Below are 24,569 nucleotides of genomic sequence, written 5' to 3' on the forward strand. Positions count from 1 at the left end.
TCTGGTAGAAGTCTAGCGGTAGCCCACTAAAAAGGAAAAAGCTATTCTCACGTAAGCTTTTAAAGCAAGGATAACATATGAAAAAATAAAATAAAATCATAGTGATCCAAATAATCCGTAAACAAGTAATGTGGTCAATGAATTTTTAGTTTATTCAATGTAGTCTCTAAACTTCTTTTTCATCGGTAGATTTATAATCTCAAGAGGAGCATGTCCTTATAATCCCTCATTGTTGGATTAAAAATGCAACATATAATATTTCAATCATCTAATGGCCGTTCCAAACCAAGATATGTTGGATTCCATTTCGATGTTGAAAAAATATAAGCAAACGATGCCTCGTGCAATCCTAAACTTACCCCTTTTCAAGTGGCTTTTACCCCACTTTGACAAATGGACAACTATATGCTGAATGTGATTGTATGCCATGAGTAATGACAGATCACTACTTGCAAATAGATTAAACTTCTAATCGAGTCTATGATTCTACATTTACATTAGTAATATTGTTCAAAGCTTGATTAACACATTTTTTTGGAGGGTACATAAATTTTTCGACAAGTTTGGGATATAATCTTGGACGATGAGTTTATAATCAATGTAAATCATGATATATTAAGTCTTTCAAGCTATAAAGGGTAGTTAGGCATTCCATTATGTTGTTAATTCTACGTATGCATCTGTAAAAGCTGCATAAATCAACAATAGCAACTTTTCTGAAGAGTTGATAATTTATTCCAATTATGTAGTAAATTTCAATTAGTCTGTTATATCCATGATAAGTTCTCTTTGTTACATCGGTAGACGTTGCATTAAAAAATAGGGTCCTCCTTGTTAAATACACAGTGATTGGAAGAATTTAATATTTAATATACCTATTATCTGTTATATCCATGATAAGTTCTCTTTGTTACATCGGTAGACGTTGCATTAAAAAATAGGGTCCTTCTTGTTAAATACACAATGATTGGAAGAATTTAATATTTAATATACCTATTACACATAGCACGAGAACAAACAGTACATTCAAAACTATAAAGTTTCATTTATCGGTTACTTAACAAGTAAGCGTCCTATTGACAAAATCCTTCAAAATAAAAGGAACGGGTACACCTTCTCATAGAAATTCTACACATGCATCAGTAAAAATGCCTTTGAAAGCCAGCTGAGCAACATTCCCAAACACATTAGTAAATATTTGATTAATCTAATATAGGACATAGACAATGACTTCGACATTATAAAATAATTGAGAACATTTCATTGAGTTAGCATTATTCGCACTCTCTATATATATATACACTTTATCGCGTAATAGCTTCTTAAGTGATTCCATTATAGTTATTATGAATGCTTAGTGGGGTAGGTTATGTTATGCCTTTCAAATTGACACGTCATGTTGCCTTATTTATTTACGGCAAAAACACAGGATGGAACACATTTTTCGGGTTTAGCTTAATTACATGAAATAATTTATCCACATCCCAAATGGATCGATCCTCACGCGCGCGAGGGCCGAGGCCCAAAGGGGTCAGGCGCGCGGGATGCAGCCCAGGGAGGCCTTTGCAAGCGCGCTCACGAGGTGGGACCTACACCGTAACGGCCTGGGAAGACTCCAATGGCCACCGCTCCTCCCGCCCGCATCGACATCGTTCCCTCCTTCGGCCACCGGGAAAAGCGGCGCCGGAGCTCGCCGGCCTTGCCTCTTCCTTATGTCGCTCAGCTCCATCCTGGCCGGAAACTTCGTGATCCCGATCAGAGCCCTGCGCCTCCTCCACGGAGAAGGTGACCTGTCGCAGGTGGTAGCCGGAGCGACGGAGCTACTCGATCGCGTCACTCGGAAGAGGGAGTCGGACCGGATCAGATGGCCACTCGCGATCGCTCGGTCTCGGGGGCCGAACGAGTCGGAGTGCAGCAGCAGGGAACCGACGCTGGATTCGCGCTCATCATAGGGAATGGATCTACCGCAGAAGAGGAAGGCGTCGACGGCGGAGATGGCGGGACCGGCGGAGAACTCGAAGTCGGAGGCGTCTTGCGGCCAGGAAGTCGGAGGACGGGTGAAGAATCCCTGGGGGTGGTCGAGGGCGGCGGAGAGAGGGAGGTCGCAGAAGGAGAGGTCGTCGGCGTCGGCGTCCTCGAAGTCGCGGGGAACAGGGGCGTCCGACATGGATGGTTGTGGTTGTGGTTGTGGTTGTGGTTGTGGAGGAGGATGATGAGACGAGATGAGATGAGATGAGGGAGAGCCAGCTGGGCGTGTTGGTAACTTGGTATTTAGCTCGTGAGATCGAGGTTGTGTGGGGCAGAAGGAAGTTCGAAGCTGAAGCAATTATACAGAGGTTCAATTTGGCGGCTTCTAGAACTATGATGTGTCTATAGAGATAGGGAGGGAGAGTGGAGATTGCTGGGGGGTTTAGGGCTTCTAGATGAACACGCACAAGCGACGAATGAATGCAGTGCCAGAAAAAGAAAGAGATCGCCGTTAGACATTGACCCGGGGGGGTGATCGTGAGGACAAAACAAACGCAGACCATCTAGAACGAAGTTCCTTTAAAAGATAAGAACTTATATCAATCATAAAATCAAACAAATTATAAAAAGAATTCACCATCCATGAAATATCTAAACATAAATTATTATTATTAATAAAAAAACTTTTTTTGACTAATTATTTTAAAAAACATGTTATTATTTTGAAAAAAAAATACTTTTTCAAACTATTTATTTTTCACAAAAGAGATAAACATGTAAATCATTAGACTGGACTTGAAGAATTATCAAAGTCTTTTTCATCTAAACGTTGCATTTTATTCAATATTAAGTTTTCAGCAACAGACCACAAGAGCGGACAGCATCAAGCAATACAGCATCAACATAAAGTCAACGGTCAACACTACAGTGAAACACCACCTGAATCATTTGAGAGATGCGTGAACTCCTTTTAGGAGCTTGAATTCGCCTCCACCTCTAAGTTAGACAAGCAGAGCCCCGACTCGAGGAGATGAACCACAAAGTAATCAAGGGCCAGCGCTTCCATTTAGTCAAATATCTCAAAAATGTTTGAAGTTCAGAGACAAAAAAGATAGGCAACACCATGGAGTTGCTCAACGAAGATCCAGATAAAACATAAAAAAGTCTCAGATTGAATAAATCCAGTGGTTAAACTTTGCATAATCACTAGGATATGTGGATCACAATACATTCCCAGAAGCCAGCAAAAGAAATAGCAAGCTGAAGGTAAACAAAAGCAAGAAAACCACAACGGTCTGGGAAGATTACGATCCTCAATCTTCACATTCTATCTTCTCTCCTTCGTGGAGCACAGGTAATGATTTCATCAACCCTAAGAATCATCTCAGCAGCCTCGGTTGCAGATAGCAATACGGCCTGCTTGACTTTAAATGCCTCGGAAATTCCTAGTTCTGCCATATCTCCTACCTGTCATAATGAGAGAAACTGAAATTTGAGACACACCAACACCAGAATTTATGATGGAATGAGCTCGAAATACGGAATGAAATGCAGTACAAACAATGTCAAAATTGTCCTTGATATGAGAAAGGCAAAGAAAAACAAAACATGCAGTTAAGAGTGTGCCCATCAAATGGGGAAAGGAAAAGGCAATTCTCTAACTGGAGCAGGAGTGCACATTCCCCCCTCTCCAAATGTGCATTATGCCTTCAAAACTCAAAACCAAAGAAAATGCTATTCTCCCCAACAAGAGGGAACAAGGACCACGATCAGATCAACCAATATACCCATCAACTCAGAAAATTCAACATGCCCATCTCCTCTCTCATTCCATGCAAGGTTTCAAGTGCGTTAGCCACACATGCATTTGATAATCCTGTGCCCTTTTGGACTCATTGGCGGAGGCTTAAGTATAAAGAAGGTAAAATAAACGGATTCTCCATCTCTTTGGGGTGGAGCATTTGAACCATATTTGAGAAAAAAAGTGTGCAGACCTTGCAAACATGATCTGCCAGATAAATTCATATAGCAGCCAAATTAATTATAATGAACACGTGTGTAATCATTTTGACATGGAGAACTTACAGATCCAGAAATGACATCAATCCCTGCAGTACATCCTTCCTTATGGTGCTCAGCACGAAGCTTAGCAACCAGCTCAGCACTGTCCAGGCCTGCATTATCTGCAATAGTCGTGGGGATAGCCACAAGTGCTCTTGAGAATGCTTCAATAGCATGGGACTTCTTCCCAGGGGTCTTACGGGCTAGCTCATCCACTTCCTTAGCCATGACCATCTCAGGCCATCCACCACCAAGTAACACTCGGCTGTCATTGACCGTTTGAGACAGCACACATAAGGCATCATGCAGTGATCTCTCTGCCTCATCAAGTACATGATGGCTGCAAAAGAATTGAGACATCAAAATGCAACAGCTTGCTAATATAGTATCGCTAGAGTTAGCACAACTCAGCCAGAACCAAACGATTTGGAAGACAAACTAATCGAGAGAATTAGATTGTACCTTGCACCTCTCAATACAATGGTACAAGCCTGACCCAATTCACATCCAGAGAAGTGAATCAACTTGTCCTCACCAATCATGATTTCTTCAATTAGTTTACAGTAGCCGAGCTTAACTGACTCTGGATTGTCGAAGGTTGATGCAATCTCACCACCTGTCACTAGTCCAAGTCGCTCGATTCCCTCAAAATCTGCATGCTCAATTGCGAGTATTCCAGCATCTGCGAAAAGTTCTTCAGGGAAGTTGTATATCAATTGTCTATTGATGAAACAATTGATTCCATGAGCTATAATCTTCTGCACCTTTTCCCTCATCTTTTCTTTCTCAGCCCCTTCGATCTCAGCAACCTTAGACATAGAATCAACACGAACACGTGCCCCATATATCTTGACTTTATCAGTGTCCATTGCAGTGTTTGCCACCAAAATTTTTGCATTCTCTATACGTTTAGGTTGCCCAATACCAATTTTCTTGTCAAGAATAAAACTGGATAACAGAACATACGCAAGTAAGATTTTCTATGAAAATGAACTATCAAACGTATTAGATCAAATACAGGGAAAATTGCTAAATGAAAAGGCAATTTCAAAATAGATGAACATAATTTCCAACTCAAGTCGATGGGGAGGCAGGTGCAAAGGAATTTACAAGGTCTTAATTCACTCACCCCTCATCCAGAAAAGAATCCTTCAAAGATCCTCCGGGCTTCTTGATAATCTGTATGGATTCTAAGTTTGTGCTGCCCTGACAGTTTAATAGACATATCAACAAAGCATTCAAGAGCAGAGGCAGTGCAAGCTAACAGATACTACAAATAAGATCGTGTGCTCCAGACATATATACAAAGAAACTCAGAAGTGAGACCAGCAGCACTGAAAAGCTTTTTTTTATTTATTTTTTTCCTTGCTTGATAACTGGAAACAAACCTTTAGCCTCATAACAGCATCAACGGCCAACTGGGCAAAATGTTCCTTGTCTTGAGATAATATTTTGGAACTCAAAGTTGTCCTCGCAATCTTCATTAAGTCTGACTTAAATTTCTCTGTATCATCCAAGGTGATTGTGAATTAGTCATACAAGTTACAAAAGGCACAGATGTTGAGCAAATGAACCAGCAAAAGAGAAAGGTAGTTGGATTTAGCAGCAGCAAAAAACAACTGCACCTACATATATATAATTAGTGAATTTCACTACACCCAAGGATACACAACAATAAAATATTCACCGTAGAAACAAGAGTTATCTAAATGTTGCAAGCAAATCACAGGCGATGGTCAAGAAGAACACCTGCATCTTCTTTGTTATCCACTACCCTCTGTAATAGAACATCACGTGCGCATTCAGCTGCCATTCGATATCCTGCAGGGAGGAAGCACTCAAGATGACTCCGACCTTCAGACATCAGCATCAAGTGAAAGGTGGTAGAGATTACGGAAAAAATAAGACAACTCAGCCCTCGACATTCTACTGCAATGACAACCCTATCTATAACAGCATGCATAGACCATTTTAGCATGTGATGTATCCTGAGAACCGACATTCCTCTTGACTGAGCATGACTGGAACCACCTATCATCAGCATCCACCTAGACGACCAAAACCTAATCAAAAGATGTTTACCCAACAAATGATAAAGTGTCATCCAGCTTACATCAAAGCATGCCTTGAGGGAAAGATTTTTCAACTGGACGTAAAGTGTTCAGCGCTCTATCAATGCATAAACTTCAAGAAATGGCAGAACAGTTTTCACTACAGATTAAGAAGGTTTGATGTGGTTATGAGTGTGACTAGTTAAGAAGAACCAAAAGAATATTGAAAATAAACAGGGTCGCAAGAGGAAAATGCTCAAAATTTATAGGAAATGTCCTGGGTCACAGATACCAATATTCACATCTCAAACTCAGTGGAAAATATCGGAACAAGCTGAGCTACCATCGAAGAGAAATGGCCAAGGAAGTGTACGATTCAGAGGAAACGAGAAAGGAAGATAAGGATTTCTACAAAAGAGAATAGAATCCACAAGAACTTCAAAACATCCCAAATAGAGAAAACAAGCACAAACCAGAAATTATCGTCATTGGGTGGATCTTTGCATTGACCAGCTTCTCTGCCTCACGTAGAAGCTCTCCAGCCAATACAACAACTGATGTGGTCCCATCACCAACTTCATCATCTTGAACTTTAGAGATATCTGACTCACGTATTAAGTTTTGCCACACCAGATATTGACATCAGACTCCAGAAAGCAAACAATGAAAAATCTTCCCTATGTGCCACAGTTAACAGCTCTACAGTTTTCCTATTAATAAACTTGATTCTTTCAAAAGTAGAATATTTAGAATCAAAATCATAGAAATTTTCCTTATCCACTAGAGTACATTCACGGAAAATCTTCTACAGCCAGAAAAACATGTAATTATGAATAACAAGAATTTTTCATAGTAGAATAGCACTTGTATCATATGAAGGATACCAACGAGGACTTTAGCAGCCGGATTGTCAATATGAAGAGATTTTAAGATGGTGGCACCATCATTTGTAACAGTGACTTCCCGTCCTCTGCCCGTTGATTGCAGAATCTTATCCTGAAGACAAAATACATCGAGAGAACCAACTTCAAATCACATAACAAAGGCTAGGGTTAGTAGCATCTCCAATCCATAGCTCACATCAAGCAGAACTCCAATTCAAACATACATTGGAAGAGGCTAACTAATGGAAGCCATTCCAATTAGACAATATGCTCGAACAACAGTAAATCTTACCATTCCTTTTGGACCTAATGTGGTCTTGACCAAGTCAGCAATTGCCATTGCTCCAATAAAGGATGCCTGAAACCAAAAGCCGTAAATTCGTAAGAGGGAACGACCGAGCAGTAACTCCCATACTCGGTGCGTTACCGACTACGCTCAAGTCACTCCACTCTTGTGGCCAACATGCATATTGAAAAAAAAAAAAAAAAAAAAAAAAACATTTACCGTCTGCCAATTAACCTACTTAGGATGCCGTAGTGACAAAAATGCATGAACAAGCGACTCCAAAAGAAAATCAACCGACTCTCTAGACAGACGGTTGCAATCGAAACTCACCATTCTGGCGCGCTCCCCCTTTTCTTCACTGGCCTCATCCTTGAATATCCTATCAATCTGAGATTTCCCACAGAGAAGAAACGAAAATCAAATCACACGGAACCACGAAACATACTAAATGGAAACCGCGGCCGTCGAAGCCGTCGGCCGGACATACCGCCATCGTGGACTCGCGAGACGCTCCGAAACTCCCACCTGCAAAACAACATTCGCAACAGCATTGCTTTAACGCAACAGCACAACATCATTTCGGATCGAAACGCCGATAAAAAAACCACATCCTAGCGCGGCCGTTTTCAGTTCCATTTGCAGTACACATTCGCAAACGAAAGAAGCGGCGAGAGACGAAGCTCGAAAATGGTTTGCGAGCAGCGATCTGCGAGAAACGAAACCCTAGTTCGACGATTCGGCGATTACCTGGGACCTGAGCTTTGGATGGAGCCGAAAGAGTGTCGCCGAGGAAGAGGCGAGAGTTTAGGGTTTTGAGAGTTTCTAGTCCCGCGCGGAGCCGGCTGGAACTTTGGAAGTGGCAAAACTTCTGATGCTACCACGCGAGGCCCGTCCAAAGTGTTAAAATTGAGAACTAAGAAAATGATTATATGCTTATGGACATTATTCTCGTATATTTGACAATGGCGAAATTAGTGATAAAATACACAATCAACGACAGAAATATTTGAATATAAATATATGTATAATCCAAGTATTAAATGATTTGAATTTTTTTTCAAAATTTTTGTTTTTCTACTTTCAAAATACGCAAGTTTACATAAAATTATATAATCCACGCATTTTCCCATGAATTCAATATTTATAACATAAGCAAGGAAAGATATTTAAGGAAGAAATTGAGATCTCTTAAAAGCATGAGGATTTTTATCTTTGTAAAATAATATAAACTAAATCTATGCAGTGGATTAAGGAATAATTCATTTATCTTGAGAGATTGTTTTAATAATTCCTTATAGTTATAAAAATAAGGTGCTGGGCAATTTTTTATGAAATTTTCTATAGATAATATATAGAGGTGATTACAAGACAAGCTATCTAACATCGCCGTCAAATAAGGCGGATCGATAGTTTGAGATAAAAGAAAGGCCAAACGTAAATATTTATTAACATAAAATAATATATATTTTCTTTTAAAAATTATTCCTTAGAACTTCGTTTATTTTGAGGAAAAAAGAATAATTAGAAAAATATTTTCTAAAAAATAATCATTTATGTCCTTTAAAATAATGAGTTGATGAAAAATATATTTTTTTTTTTGGGTGAAATTTCTGCCTAAAATGTCCGTGAACGATACGTGCTCATTAATTTTTCTAAGTGATGGAAGCGTTATTTTTTTAAAAACACTATTTAAATTAATATTTTTTTGTGAAATAAACGAGCGTAAGTTTTTGGCCACGGAGGGCGGGAGACAACACCAGGCCCCCGAGATCTACCGATGAATGCAAAAATACGCGGTAACCTCCTAACCGGACCGGGCCAAAACTGAATATGGGCCGATCCAACCTACGTGAGAAAAGAACCAAGCCCAAGCCTTCGAGCCTACCGCACCTCGGGCGAGTCGGACGGGCCACGGTCCATCGTCCCCGAAGCAATCGTAGCATTACATCGACATTTTCGAGTGAAGGTACCGTCAGCAGAAGCAAGCAAGAGGAGATAAATTTTCCTTTAGAAGCCAGATCCAGACATCGAAGAATCTCGATCTATCGATATAAATATATTATCGCCATAAGAATCTTGAACAAGGAAAGAATGCGACCTCGAGCTGAGGTCGTTTCAACGTCTTGAAATCACAAAATAGCCCTAGCCAAAGCATTCAAGAACAACCTTGAATAAATCAAAGACACCTTTACTCTAAAGACCATTCAACTTGAGCGTCAGAGACTTTCTGCAACACTGGCTCCTCAAACTTTTTATAGGCTTGAAATCTTTAGAAGGGTCTCGTGTGTCGTCCTTGCGCTCGACCGCACAGAAGCGCGTTCTTCGGAATGGGGAATTCGTCTCGCAGCGAAGTCGACGTGGTGTAGACTCGTAAATAGAGCTGCTGGCCGAGGTAATGTCGCGCCCAAAATTCGGTCCTCAAGTTCCACATTCCCACGTTATCTAGTGCCACATAGATGGCCGTCCATGAATAGGGGTAAACCTGCATTAGCCATCATAATATCACGTTGAGTATCTGAATTTGCCGACATCTGATTCATTTAAAGACGAGATGTTCTACACCCTAGAGGTGTATTCTGCTGTCGAATCGCAAGATTTCATATCGACTTCCTTACAAAAGTAAAGCAAATGCTGAATAAGAATACTGAGACGAACAGGTTTTATCTAAGTGTAGTCTGCCTCAGGAAAGGCAAAATCGTACTCTTTTGTACCTGAGTGGTGCTCCGGAAAACGGCATCGCGGAGATTGTATTGATTTCGACTGGCAGTTGTCCATTGCCCTCCATCCATGCTGCAGTTATCCAGATATCTCTCAATTAACATAAACCAATTGTTTAGAAGGCTCGCTCCAGGTCCAGAATACTTACCCCACAACAAAGAAACTGTATCCATCAAGATGCCAACTCTGGACTATGTTCTCGTTGTTTTCGAACACTATCTCAACGAAGGCTCTGTAGTCGACACCCAAAACTGCGGTGTCAAGGTATATACCTCCGCCAGTGGGTCTATCAGATATGCTATTTACCCGAAAAACTCCACCAATGTTGAAGTAGTCTGCCAGCTTAAGAGGAGTGTCTGCTGGGATGAAGGAGACGCTGTTAACAGCATATCGTTGTTTCCCATTAACTTGACCAGCAGAACTCGACAGTCTGATTGTCCTGGTGGGGGTGATGAGACCATAATGATATGAACCTTGGGGGTTAGGCCTTGGTCCGCTCGCTGTAAGATTAGTCCTGCAATTATTTTATTTGTGTTTAGGCTTCAAAAGGTTGAAGGTTAAGTGGAAGCATCCTATGCCAGTAGTATGCTCTGATCATTATTGGATCAACTAGCTTTAACATAATTCAAAGCGAGAAGTTGAAGATAGAAATGCACTAGGACTTGTCCCGAAAGAAATGAAGGAGCAATATGAGGAAGCAGCGGGTCAAAAGGGCCAAAGATTCTCAAACAAATGAGCAGTACCGTTAGGATAAAATCTCAGTTTATTAGCCATGACTACTGGACTAAACTTGGTGTTAATGCAGTTCTCGTGATTCCTAAGATAAGCAAACGAAGATAATCATCGCAGACTGAAAATGGGAACAGCGAATGAGATTAACCTGATGGCACGGGCCTGGTTCAGGGACCAATCGATTTGGATGGTGGGTCCGCCCGGAGGAGGGCCAGAGACTGGGCCAGCAGAGTTGCTGTAACGAAGAATGCCAGTTGTGGTGAGGATTTGAGAGGAAAAGCGAGTCGAAACCACAATGTAATAGTCTTGAGCAGGTTGATCTGCTGTGACTAGGACCGAATAAGATTGGCCCACATGAACATCCAGTGAGGAGAAGTGAGTTTGCATCACGTGCGTCCCCTCCACCTCTACCAACAGCATTTTGTGGCCTTGAATGCGGAAGTTGAGCGAATTCATCAGTCCCACGTTTGATATTCTAAGCCTGTAAGTTTTTCCTGTAAGGGCGAAACCAGAAAGCAGTTGGTCATGACTAAAATTTTTCAATAATAATGTGAGAATCTATGATTTTAGAGGAATAGATTGGACTGATGGTAATAATAGTTTCACGAAAGTCATGGGCCAAAGGATCAAACTGAGGACTGACCTTGTTGCACGTCGAAAGAGATGCCATTTGGTCCCCGACCATTAATGAGGATCCCATCAGGGTACTTTAGTTTCTTACCTCGGTCAAGTGTGGCAATGAGAGTCTGCAAGAACGCATAACGTCAAGCATAGGTTTCAAAAGATAACTACTCAGATGCAAGCTCAGGGTAAAAAAGAAGTGCAAGGAATTCGTTAGTGCAGTCGGCAGAAGAGACTACTGCAGAGCGGGCCCATCCAATGCGGAAGTCGAGGCCTTGTCACAGGGCAATAAGCATTGGAATTAGCTCATTAGCAAGCACAAAAAAAAATGTCGCCAGGTGATTTACTGCCGAAACATGAATGGAATTATCTTCGTCTCGGTTGCCATTAATGCACCACAGCCATCTTGTTTACAGCTGAACCTGAGCTACACGCATGCGATTGAATTAAAGGCGGGATGGGCTGCGGCCATCGGGATCTTATCCTGCTGTCAGCATGGAGAGAAGCTACCTAAAATCCTGAAGTATTGAGACACGGGATGGCGATGGATCGCCGTACTTAATACAAGGCAGCCTCCTGCATGCGAGCACTGACGCATTCAATACGAGGGTAGTTACTCATGCTCGACAAACGATGTGGAACCCTCCGCAGTTAAGGATGACGTGATACATGGGCTATCTATGAATAGAAACAACAGCAAGTTTCTATATACGAGATTCTTGAAGTGACTAGTTAGTGTACTTACTAAGAAAACATACGGTTTTCCCAGATATTGATTATACGGAGCACGAGCAAAAATAGGGTACTGACAGCATCTGTCATTTTGAAGACTCCCGTGTAATGATTTCTTATAGACAATCTATGTTTGATGCGATGCTAATTCTAAACCCGGATTGATCCTCGAGCTTGTGGGAGAATATTTTTCGTATTAAAGTCATACGGACCAGAGGACCTACTGAACTTTATGGAAACATGGCAACCTTTAAATTTTTCTCTTTAAATAGCGCGGCATGCATGTAGCCAACCCCACCCAGTGCCATCAATCACCGCATTTCAAGCAAGCAAAAGACATCAAAGTGTCCCACTCGTGCCTAAGTGGCCAGACTCCGTCCTCGAAAGTGACGCATCTTTATGTTTCGTCGCTCATCCATTTGACCGACGTGGTTCTTGAAAAATATTTAAAATCGCGAGAAGATAAATCAATTAAATTTGACTAGTGACACCACATAACCTAGCCATGCCTAACTTTAAGAGCTTTGCGCAGAAGACTGTCCAAGGGAGCGCCAAAATCATGAAAACCATTCAATTCAACCTAAGCGAGCAGCAGCTGGGCATCCGGTTCACTAATGTACAAGATCATGAATAAATGTGGCCATGTAGCAAGGTTTATAAGTCTAAGAGCGAACATAATTACCGTGTGATTGGCCTTGTACCAGTCTCCAATAAGAACAGTGTAATCACCGGCCGGTTCTGCGAACGGGACGGGAATTAGAGGTCGGCTAAGGATCCGGATCCCACCAAACCCACCGGCCGCCTTGTGGAACTTAAGGGATGGGAAGTAGAAGAAGCTCCCTATCTGGTCCTTTACTTGGAAGATGTACGTGAAGTTTCTACCGGGTGGTATGGGGCAAGTCGTACCATACACCCCATCTTCGTAGGAGTTCCTCCTCTGTTGGATTCCACTCCTGCATGAGACAACTCAAGAGGCATCAACCAAACTGCTTTCCAATTAAGAATGACATGGCCCTGAGAACTAATGCACTGCAGTTCACCACTACTGTATCAAGTTAAATTTCAGCTGGTGGCGTATGTTAAATCTGGCCAACAGACTTTCCCTTTACAGTGGAAAAGAACTCTTACAATAACAGGCTTTCGCCATCGGTATGGCCACGGTTTCTTTTGGGAACATGTGGGTCTCAAACCGCAAGTCGTGGTGGGTCTCAAGTAACATGCGGAACTTATAAAGAAATGGGCACGAATCATCGGTATTCCAGTAGAAAAATGGGCCGTAGCAGAAGGTGGGGTTGAGTGCTTCCGCGAAGATAAGCTACTGCCTTTTCTTCTGTAGTGGACTGTACTGTAATGTAATGTAACCCGAGCTTTCAAAGCAAGACTCCATGATTGTGTCCCTACTGACTAAGAATCCTTCTCGAAAAGGTCGCGTGTAGTTGAAGACAGCTAAAGAGGGCAGACGTGGAATACAGAGCTTTTATGGGTCACGCTGACTGAGGCAAGGCGTTTGGAATTAATGCATCGAAATGGCAATTCAGGCACCCAAGAACAAATCTTTTACTTCTGTTCAACGCGGGCGGAATGGGTCATTTCCCAAATCGGGGTAGATGGAAACTAGCAGAGATTCAATAATGAAGCACGCCAATCGAAGAAAATAATAACGAAGCACGTGCACTTAAATCTTCTGCCGACTCTTCGCACCAATAACATGTTATTCGCTAAAACATGACATACTAAACATTCGCGAAAATGCTTCGACCAAAAAAAAAAAAAACATTCGCGAAAATGCATTAATGTTGGAACATATCTTCGCACACGGTCGTGTATGAATTATGCAGCGGATGATGAAACGTTGTTTTAGTATAATCACTATTGACGTAGCATCACTTGAAAAGAGAGAACATGCTCGTGCAGCACGTTCGATCTCAATTCAAATTAACAAAATTCAAATAGAAGTAATGTAATGAGTGCCGAATGAACACATCATGCAGGATCATGACTGAAACATATGCGGTAGTAGTGAATAGAACTCTCTTTCCTGCTTTTATCCTATGCCCGTGACCAGGCGAATCGTTTGTGCGGATCGATGGGTGTATTCAAAAAGGTTAATGAGAAATGGACATTTGGCCAGATCTACATCAATTCATTGTACAAAGATTCTCTCGGCATCGACTGGCATTTGCTTTTTGAAGGACTATGAGAAAGCTGATGAATGAGGGCACGGCAAAAGATGCGCAAAAGAACAAACTAAAGGCTGAAGCATCGCAGATTTCTGCGAGGTCACGAATCAGAGCATTTAGGAAACCAAAAGCAGCGCAGACTGAGTAGGTTTCACGCGTAACGCCAAGCGAACAGTGCTTCACACTCACTCGGAACGAAGTTTGAAAGAGAAGAAGCAGATTCAAAATGGAGATATCTACAAAGCACAAGCTCACAGAACAGAGAGAGAGAGAGAGAGAGAGAGAGAGAGAGAGAGACCAGGAGATGAGGAAAGGCACGTCCAAGCTGTTGAAGACGTTGATGATGAGGTTGTCATTGGTGACTGAGTGAATATCGGGACCTGGAAACTGGCCATTGATGAGTATGCCCTGCGACGACCACAACAACAACATCAGCAACGAATCTCATCCTTGCTTTAAAACCCGCCAACAAATCTAAAACATCACTCTATAAAGCAGTGAACACTAGCTCTTCGCATCCTTTTACTAAAAAAAAAAAAAAAAAAAAAAAAAACACTGGCTCTTCGCATCCCATTTCCAAGACTCACCTGCTGACGAACGCCGAGGGGGTATATGTCGCCGTACGTCACGTTCCAGTCAAAGAACCTGTACGGGTTTTCAGCCCCGACAATGGCGAAGAACAGAGCAACCGCCAACGAAGCGCAGATCGCACCTCCCGCCATCTTCAGCGTCGTTTTCTCGCCACAGACAGTGACGGAGAAAGAGAGGAACAGAGCTAGAGCTTTATCTCTCGCTCTAGGCTAGAGAGTGACGACCTATGTCAGCGTCGCCTCGTGTATTTATTCTGGGAAGGAGGAGGAAGTTGCGCTTGCGGGTCTGGAGTTTGGCTGAGTAAAAGGTGGGAGTGAATGTGAACGTGTGTGACCTTGCTTGAAATTGGAGGGAGGGCTAAATAATAAAAGAAGAAGAAAAAGGGAATGGAGTGCGACTATTTAAGTGCGGTACAGACGTGCAGCTGGCTCTGGCTGACTGATGGGGATGAGCCGCGAAGGAATGACAATAATTTGAGAGTACAAAAAAAGAGGGAGGGAAAAACTAAATTTTTATCGGCTTAATCAACAAATTTAGTTGGTAGCATTGACCTTAGGAGGGACAAGGTCTTCTTGCACATCAAAAATTAGTTGATCCAGCGATCAGGGTAATCCCATGCTTTTCGACTCGGAACCAATGTCCGTGGGTTCGGATCTTGCCTTGGGATATGCTATTTATTAAGAGAAAGTGTTCATGAGTTTTCCCAAAAATTCGTAGGGGTGATAGGTTTCCGGTTCGGTTTGGTTCAAAGTGGGCAAACTGGACCGGGAGAATCGATTCCCAATTTTGGGAACCATGGACCGGACCGTGGTCTTAGGACCAAGAACCTGGACCGACCAACCATCGTTCCCAAAAGAATTGACTTTTATTTTTTCACTAAATAATGACCATTCACTAAAAAATAATTATGCTCGGACCGATTAATCAAATTCGGTTTCCGAGCAATCTGATAAAACTACTCACACATGTTTCAAACTTCACTTGTGTAAATATCAATCATGGTTTATGTGTTTCATGCTTAATTTTAAGCATAAAACCCATAAACAACGTGATTAAAGGTTGTGCTTGGCTTAGGTTTTATAAACAATCTCTCTTCTATACTTTGAATGTTTAATTGATATGAGACTTTTTAAGGCTTGAAATGTCTTGTCGTTTGCAAGTGAGGGGAGCAAGAGAGAGAGTGTGAGCATGAGGAGAGTTTTTTCTATAAATAAAGAGTAACAACAAGAGTTTTGGTGGTCTCTTGGCTACATAAGAGGTTGTTATCTAAATTACAATTCCGATTGTAATAAGTTTCATATATAATATGAATATATTTTATGAATATTAATATATTATATGAATTTGGTCCAGTCAGGTTCCCAAGATTGGGCAACCGGGAATAACCGGACCCAAGATTAGGAATTGGGAACCGCCCAAACCATGGAATTGCCCAAAATCGGCCGTTCGGTTCGATTCTGGTTCAGGCGATTTCCGTTGCACACCCCTAAAAATTCGTGCGTCGACCAATCAGTCGAGAGCACCGATTATCTCGAATTCCCTCGTAACACTTTTTATTTATTTTGTGCGATTGTGTTTAAATTTCTCTTGTTTAGGATCAAATGAAAAGAGAATAAGATTGAGTGAATATGAATTAACTAGCGACCCAATAGCATGATCAAATGCCTCCACGGGAGACCTCAATTCAAAACGGGGTTATTGCTTTGCATGCTTGGTACTCTCTAATGCAGTGAACATTGAAAAGTGACAAACGATGTGATTATTAGGTTTCATTTATTTGATGGAAAATTAACAATTTGAAAAATATTCTTCTAATCTTATCACTGTTATTTCTTGAAAAAACAAGTCAATCAAAAAATCTTTGCGTTATTAACAATAATTCATGTGTAAACGTTATTATTGTAAATGAGAATATTTTTCATCACATTTTTTTAAGAGATGCAAAGATCAAAATTAGTAATTTTTTTTTTTGAATTATCATTCTTTTTGCGAAAAGAGCGGAACTTTAGTCATTATTGCATCGGGACAATATGAGATCCAATGGAACATGCGAGTGGTGATTAGAGGGAATATAGATCTATGGTTGGAGGAAAAAGGTTTTGGAGTGTCGGCGGGGGGGTCCATGCATTACGTTGGTTGCTAAATAGGAAATGGTGGTTACCGTGGGCGACTCGGACATCCACATGGGGGCTGTCTTTACGTGCGGCGTCGTGGGGGTTCGGGGAGACTTTGCTTGTGGTCGTGTCTCGACGCGGCGTACCAGAGCGCACGTGACGCGAATACCATTTGCTCCGGCTGATGCGAGGGTTTTCGTTTTAATATTGTGATATTGGCCGCGTAAGATTTTCGATCATTTTACATCCTTTGAGAGTTTGCTGCTGCTGTCTCCACCCTTTTTTCGTAGTAGAATTTCGCTTATTTTTCTTTCTTTTATTACTTGGGAGTTGGGATATACTGCAGAGCCTCGACTATTAAGAAGCTCGTGATACGTATTCCGAAACCCACTAATCGGTTAAGAATGGAAGTTTTTAACTGCGCATTTTGCCTGATCAATAACAATTTACATGTAATTTGCGAGATTTAAGTAAATAACCTTCAATCCTTTAGTCATAAATCCTCTCACGCGCCCAAGCCAAATGTGTCGATCCTTTCATGCCAAATGAGAAGCTGATTTCTTGAAATTTTAGTGCATCCATTTATTGTCAATGGCTCTTGGCAACGTGTGGAGATTTTTAACAAATTGAACAATGATCTAGGTATATATGAAAATTTAATTCTTCACCCTCACATGCACAAAATAATTTTACATTCGAATTATTCATCCGTGTTCTAACTCGCATCGTACAAAATCACATGATATTTCATCATATTTGAATTTTACCTTCTTATAAGCAAGTTTTTCCCTCCTTAAAATTAAAAAGCGTCGAGCTTTAAATATTAAAAGCAAAAGTCACTCTCATGACACATTAAACTTCGAGATTGAATTTCCTAACATCGCATTATAGTCAACTTTCAAATTTTTTCAGAACTTTTCTTTTTCACGAGGTTGGCCCACATTATTCGCATGAGAAAAATATAATCTATCCCCACGTAATCTCCTGGCGCTTAATGTCTTCAAGATTTCATTCGAATGTTTCCTAAGGCACGCTAGATCCGCAACTTTCGAACTCCTTTCCCACCAATTTCCTTTCACTATTATCCAAGATCCCCGTCATTTTCGAACCTATGATTACCTGCTGCTGAACTTTTTGTGAAAGCTAATCATCTTTCGTTACCTCATCTCCCGTATTAATCTCACGGCTAGGAATGAGAATAAATCGTCCCCCGGTCGGTGCGTCGTTATCGAGCGTCCGGAAATCGCATTGGTCAACAGATTCCTGGCCTGCATCTGACAACCCCATCTTCCCCCGCCCTGGAAAATTAACCTTTCAATCCTTTTCTTTTCTTTTCGTTTTTGAAAACGAAAATGTGGAGCTTTTAAAACACTGCCTCCGTACAGATTGAAAAATGTCGGCAGCAGGTTCCAGGATTGGTTCACAGCTGCAATGCAACAACACCAGTGCTCTCTTTTACGACTTTTCCTTTGGACATTTTTGGAACACGTTGCTAGATTTGCCCTCGCCTCCGACAAGATTTCGGCTTCAAGGCCTTTTCCAAATGGAATCAGAAGCTTACACGTGCCCTCGTCGATCATCTATTCGTCGCCATTAAAATTAATTGGGAGAAGATAAACGCTGCATTGGGACCGAGTTGCTTTGCTGGTTTAACTGGTGAAGTTAGTGGGTGAAAGTAAAATTGAATCGCGACAACCATCGTTCCGATCCAGCTCACCTGGGAAAAAATTCAGGCCACGCAAGAAGAATTGAGAAGCTTATCCACCCAACACATTTGAAAATGCCCATCAGACCCATCGCCATCTTTCCTATCACGCAAAACTCCTATCTTCAAAAGAGAGGATTTCGCGGTAGAATTGACATTTCCTTCCTTCGAGCAGACAAGACTTTCTCGTGGGGGCAAAAGGCAGGGAGTCAAACCTCAGTTTTGCTGGGAAAATATGATTATTTGGGGGCCCCCTTTTTCAAATTCATTGTCCGATCGATGCATCTCGGAGGCCACTTCTTTTCCTTGGCCATTTAGCGAAGAGGGCACCAGCCAACCGGACGGTCGCCTCACATGCTGCTGTCCCCATCATTGGACTTGATATCAAAAAGTGTCCTTCCGATAATGATCGCGAGAGATCACCATTTTCCAAAACACAAATCATTTCCTCCCTTCTTCAATTATCTCCAACTTCCCGCGCTTCGGACTCGAGTTTCACATTGCTAATTTGCAAATTATGTTCACACCAGATGTCTGAAAGTAGTGCCAACTAATCAGCGACTTTCTCTACCCAGTTTTCGCCATCTACCCACCACTGTTTCTTGGACGCCAAAAAGGACCTCTCTCAATACATGGAAAAAGGCATTGCAATTTCAACAGTTCAATCTTTATCGTATTCTGCAAAGAGAAACTGAAAAACAAAAACGGAAAACAACATCTATGCATAGAAGGGAAGTCAAGAGCTGCCAGTCTTTTCATTCTGAATCTTCCTCCTACCAATTCACAGCCCAGAGCCATTGATCAGCAGGAACTCCTGAACACGATGAAATCCCACTAGACCAAAGATCACAACCAGATGATTGATTAAAATGGGACTCGTACAGTCATGTTGGGAATCTTGAAGATCCGAAACCATCAAACGCCCCGAAGATATGGTAGACTCTCTATAAGCAAATTCAATCTTGGGTCAGTGGCAATGGAGTGCAGAGATCAGCTCCTCGACAAGTAATGCGTATTAATACCCTTGCAAATGTTAGGTATCCTTGAGCTGATATGTGCAGGCACTGAGACTTGAACATGTCAGCCACATGCTACTACTTGACAGATCTAATTCAAAAATCCAACGACCCACACTGTTTACTTGCTATGCTCTTCACCCCACTAGTCTGCTTGAGATCCTTCTTTTGATCCTTATCCGAGACTCGAGTCCGCCCTATTCCTAGTTTTGGCAACCCCCTATTCAGTCCTTCCAGCAAAACACAGGCTTTACACCATTTCTGCCAGATAACCCAAAGTAAGTAAATTACATTCCAACAAGACCAACAAAATATATTTAAGTTAAAAAATTTAACTCAGCATAGATAGCTGATGAGAGAAACTGAGTCATTTCCTTTCATACATTTTAAAATCAGACCCAAGGAAGAAAAGTCCAGTTTACCTGGCTTGAAATGTAACCACAGCGTTCACACATCCCCTGCTCTGGCATTTTTGTCGAAGTAGATATTCTGAAACTTTCACCTGATTTTATAATGTCGAGTATGGCTCTAGGTCTGCAATCTTAAAAATCAAATAGTAAGCAGATGAAAAGTGTAAACTTGATATAAAAAAATACAGATGCAAAAGCATAAGAAATCACATCATACTGCAGCATTACAACTAAGAGGTTAACAAGACCTTATTCTTTCCAGGTCCTTTATAAACTCACGAGCGAAACCCCGATATGCATTAGGGGAATAGATGCCTGCAATTTCAGCAAACTAATTCAGTAAAGTCTAAGCAGTGATCCTATAAAATAATCACGGTGCAATATGAAAATACTTCCACATCTAGCCCGGCACACAAAGAGTATGCTAAATTTTTAGAAGATACAGCCGAAATATTTAGAAGGGAAAAATCCTTGAAACTTTACATGCCCGCATATTGCATAATGACACCTCACACGTGAGCACAAAAGTATATATCAAATGCATCCAGTCAGCTGCTGGAAAAATATTGATGTGAATCAGCAAACAAAAAGAATCTGTGGAGTGGACTCAATACAGCAGCAAAATGTTCATCTAACATAAAACAACATACACAATTAAGGCCTTTGAACTTCACATTACTAAGTTGCAGATTATATAGCCATAACACAAACATAATGAACTAACAAGTGAACCCATCCGGGACAAATGGAAGGTCGAAAAATTCCAGATAAGTTCTGCACAAGTGACATCAATCACAACGTAGGGAAGTGGAAGTTGGCAGAGGAAACTTACATTCAGTCGAGAAATAATCCAGCCTCTTGAAGTATGCATACGTGATGAGTAGGTTAAGGGTTGCAATCAACGGCACCAATAAAGAAAACAAAAGCTGTGAATACTCCAGTACAGATATCACAGTCTACTTCTCATATATGTTCTTTAAAGGTAAAATGCAGAAGAATTTAACTATCAGGATATATGACAATCTCTTTCTCGTACGTGTACTTAAAAGGTTTGCACCTAGGAATTGGTCCATCTTCACCAGTTGTAATGGCAGTACACCTGCTCAATCTACAAAATAAATGAAAGGACAATTAGTCTTGCATAAAAAAAGAAAAAGAAACCAGAGGTAAGCTCTGATAAATAACTACTCACCGCGCAATGTCACCCCGCAAAATATTCAAAAGAACTGTTTCAGCAATATCATCAGCATTATGTCCAGTAGCAAGCTTGTCTACTTTCAGCAGCGCAGCGCCTCGGTCAAGAGCCTTAGAGGTAAAGCAATTCAGTAGGCATAATTAGATTTGGCCCTGATTAAGTGAAGATTTCTTTGGGGGAATGGTAGAAGGGTGAAATGGCACAGTATCCCATTTAATATGTTGTTGTCAACAGAATTTTTTAGCGATTCATATTCCAAGGGCTGCATAAAAAGCACGTGCACATCCCCATTCCCCTAGATAGGTAGAAGATGGCTTGTATACCTGCCGGCGGAAGACCCCACAAAATGTGCAGTTATTCTTCAATCCGATAATCTTTACTATTTCATCCATCGTCCATCCATACAAATCTTTGTATGAAACAATTTTCAATGGTAATCCATACTGCAGACAACAACGATAAGATTCAATCAAAATAATAAAGAGGAGATGACTCTATTATAAAAAGGGGGGAAAAATAACCACTTTTCATGACTGTCCAGGTTACATTGAATACCCACCTAAGGAGAAAGCATGGCAAGACCAGATGCGTGCAGCTAAATAGAGAAGTCAAATGAAATATAAAAGATGCAAATGCAGCAGTTATTTCATATCCATAACTCCAAACTACACTCTACTGACTACATTCTTTCCAACAAGCTACCAGCAATTGAATTTAGAGAGAGATTGGAGTTAAAAGAAGAGACTCGACTTAGAAAAAAGAACTTCAGATAAGCTAATGATTGGAGAAGTGAATGCAAAAGCGGAGTCACCTGGACTTCATTCCTTTTTACAGTTTCAAGTGAATCATCCCTATACCCAGTAATTCCTTCATCAACCGATAAGAGGAAGAGGTCCAATCCATAGTTGTGTCTCCGGTTTAACTCTGATAACACGCAGGCTAGGACAGTGGAATCTGCATGAAAAGGACAAAACAAGACACTTAACAAATAAGCAGAAAGAACTGATGTAACTTCTTAAAAGCAAGACATCCTGGGTGGTGTCATCAATAGAAAATAGCTTCACGACAAGTGTGAACATGAAAACTAGCAGGAAATATGGCAGTAGTAACAGCAAGTAGCAGCACCGAACGTCTCTAGAGGATGTACCCTAAGTTGTCCCTGTCTGACGGATATGACGACAGATTCAAAAGGAGCCAATATGATTGCAACGCTACTATCCAAACCATCCGAGTGAAACAAGAAATGGTTTGTGAAATAATAAGGGACCCCAATCCAATTACGAAAATTTACCTTTACCACCGGATGCACCAATTGCAATGCGCTCCCCAGGCTTGAACAACTGATTTTGCATGATTACTTGGTGGATCTCCTCCTCGAAAACAGCAAAGAAACACTCCCTACATATCTATGCGGCACGTTGGTTCAGTTCCCGAATGAAAAAAATTAAATTAAAAAAAAAAAAAAAACAGAGCACATCTCCTTTGATTTATCAACCCAAAAGCAGCATTCCCGTTTACCTTTAGATATGTAGAGATTTAAAAGCCGATCAGGGGATCATCAAACGAGCTCACGAGAACGACCAACACAATCACATAATTCATTGGAACGGAATCGTACACATTCCTTAGAAATTGCAGCCGCGACGGCAGTTCGCAATCGAGTCAAAAAGCCCGCGAAAGCATTCTTCGCTATCTCAAGAACTGCCCCCTCGTGGCAAGATTCACTCGACCGAACTAAAATGACCCCGCGTCGATCGTTTCTCGAACAACAGCAGCGAACGCGTACATGCAAATAGGAATTCCGCGGCGGGAATCGGCGACCAAGAGACGAAGCGAGTTACCTGCTCTAGGGTTTTAGGCCTCTTGAGGGCAGCTCTCCTTTCGTTGCAGACGCAGCATGAGCGTCCTCCCCCGGCCTTTTGGACTTTGGCGGGGCTTTCCGCCATTGAAGCTCTGCAGAGAAACAATTGAGAGGAGAAGAAGGCCACGGGTTATCGTCCTGCCGGGGGGGTATACGTGCCGCCGTGTCTTCAGTTTCTCGGCCCGGGGCGAAGTGATTCGCGCTTACGGCAGTCGTAGCAATATTTTCAGTTTCAGCCTAATTGTTTCGATTTTTTTTTAAAGTTAATTTGTTTAGCAAAAAATGAATAAATTTTAAAAATAATTTCTTTATAGAAAATAACCACTTATACCACTTAAAATAATTAGCTATTGTAAAATATTTTTATTATAGACGACAATTTATGTTTAAATATTTTTGTGAATAATAAAAATATTTTTTATTTATTCATTTTTATAAGCGGCGTAAGTGATCAATTTTAGAAAATACTTTTTTTTTTGGCCAAATAAAAGGAGCTTTAGTGCCATTAACCTAAAAACCACCGTCTTTTATTAAAAGAAAATGGAAGATTTTTCTACCTTGTAACCATTAAGAAAACATGTTTTGCGAAATATTAGAAACAATACAAACTCATAAATATTTTAATTGGATCGATTTAGTGACAAACCTATTTAAATTGGTACAAATTCTGTACATCCAATTAATTTAGGTTAAAAATTGGTAATGCAGACGTCGGCTTATTCTACATGGCACGGGCGACACCAAAATTGACATTTTTCAATAATATTTTTAAAATTTTATCTTTTTTTTCCCTTTCTTTTTGCCGATGATTGAGGAGAATGAGAGTTGGCCTTATCAAATCTAGCAAAGGGGTCTCAATAGTGCTCGCCCTCACCTAGGCATGACCGCATGACCTGGCTAAGACCTAGAACCCTCACTCGTGGCCAATGAGCCGACCATCAAGCATTAGTTGTGTCATATAAAACGATTAACGTTTATATCAATAATTTTTAATATAAATTGATTGAATATATTGAATTGATATTTATGTGAAAATAATTGTAACTAAGTTAAATTAAAAAGATTCATGATTAGATTGGCACCGATTTAATAATTTAGATTTTTTTTTTTATGCTTTTCCCGCTGAATATTTGTATCCTCTGCATATTTGCTCCACAAAACTCGTGTCCGGCGTCCTCTGTTGTATAGGAGCCTTTGCTCCGTCGTTTTATTCGATTTCTTCCTAGGAAACAGGAATGAATTAGTTTGTTCTGGTGATGCTTCCTCGTCTTCGTCATTCTTGTTGAGCTCATTGTAATGAATCGGCGAGGAAGTTCTATATCCTTGGAAAATATGCTATTCGTCTCTCCCATCTTCTTTCAAATAGCAAATATCGAGGTCGTAAGGTAGTCCGGACAGTCCGAAAAAGGGATCTTCTAGGCAGAGTAACTTGGTGCGAAATGTA

The 24,569-nt window shown here is 41.0% G+C and overlaps 3 protein-coding genes across 3 annotated transcripts; all 3 read right to left on the bottom strand.

Moving 5' to 3' along the window:
* Positions 1-3,011: 3,011 nt before the first annotated feature.
* On the bottom strand, positions 3,012-8,157 carry LOC104450299 (T-complex protein 1 subunit beta). Its single transcript, XM_010064801.3, has 12 exons — positions 7,998-8,157; positions 7,738-7,775; positions 7,581-7,637; positions 7,257-7,322; positions 6,965-7,076; positions 6,554-6,682; positions 5,779-5,850; positions 5,418-5,533; positions 5,159-5,235; positions 4,492-4,977; positions 4,054-4,369; positions 3,012-3,435 (listed from the first exon to the last, which is right to left on the bottom strand). Exons 2-12 carry the CDS (start codon positions 7,741-7,743, stop codon positions 3,289-3,291), a joined length of 1,584 nt encoding a protein of 527 aa, XP_010063103.1. The 5' UTR covers positions 7,744-7,775; positions 7,998-8,157; the 3' UTR covers positions 3,012-3,288.
* Positions 8,158-9,273: 1,116 nt separating this feature from the next.
* On the bottom strand, positions 9,274-15,186 carry LOC104450301 (L-ascorbate oxidase homolog). Its single transcript, XM_010064802.3, has 8 exons — positions 14,821-15,186; positions 14,532-14,641; positions 12,736-13,006; positions 11,344-11,446; positions 10,849-11,194; positions 10,117-10,482; positions 9,962-10,040; positions 9,274-9,732 (listed from the first exon to the last, which is right to left on the bottom strand). The coding sequence occupies exons 1-8, from the start codon at positions 14,953-14,955 to the stop codon at positions 9,520-9,522; spliced, it is 1,623 nt and encodes a 540-aa protein (XP_010063104.1). The 5' UTR covers positions 14,956-15,186; the 3' UTR covers positions 9,274-9,519.
* Positions 15,187-19,141: 3,955 nt separating this feature from the next.
* On the bottom strand, positions 19,142-23,334 carry LOC104450302 (cytoplasmic tRNA 2-thiolation protein 1). The gene is made up of 10 exons (XM_010064803.3): positions 23,106-23,334; positions 22,556-22,670; positions 22,076-22,218; positions 21,588-21,707; positions 21,262-21,374; positions 21,085-21,177; positions 20,902-20,942; positions 20,318-20,384; positions 20,082-20,193; positions 19,142-19,920 (listed from the first exon to the last, which is right to left on the bottom strand). Exons 1-10 carry the CDS (start codon positions 23,208-23,210, stop codon positions 19,756-19,758), a joined length of 1,074 nt encoding a protein of 357 aa, XP_010063105.1. The 5' UTR covers positions 23,211-23,334; the 3' UTR covers positions 19,142-19,755.
* Positions 23,335-24,569: the final 1,235 nt, after the last annotated feature.

This window comes from Eucalyptus grandis, chromosome 6 (assembly GCF_016545825.1).
Source record: "Eucalyptus grandis isolate ANBG69807.140 chromosome 6, ASM1654582v1, whole genome shotgun sequence".
In the NCBI taxonomy this organism is placed as follows: Eukaryota; Viridiplantae; Streptophyta; class Magnoliopsida; order Myrtales; family Myrtaceae; genus Eucalyptus; species Eucalyptus grandis.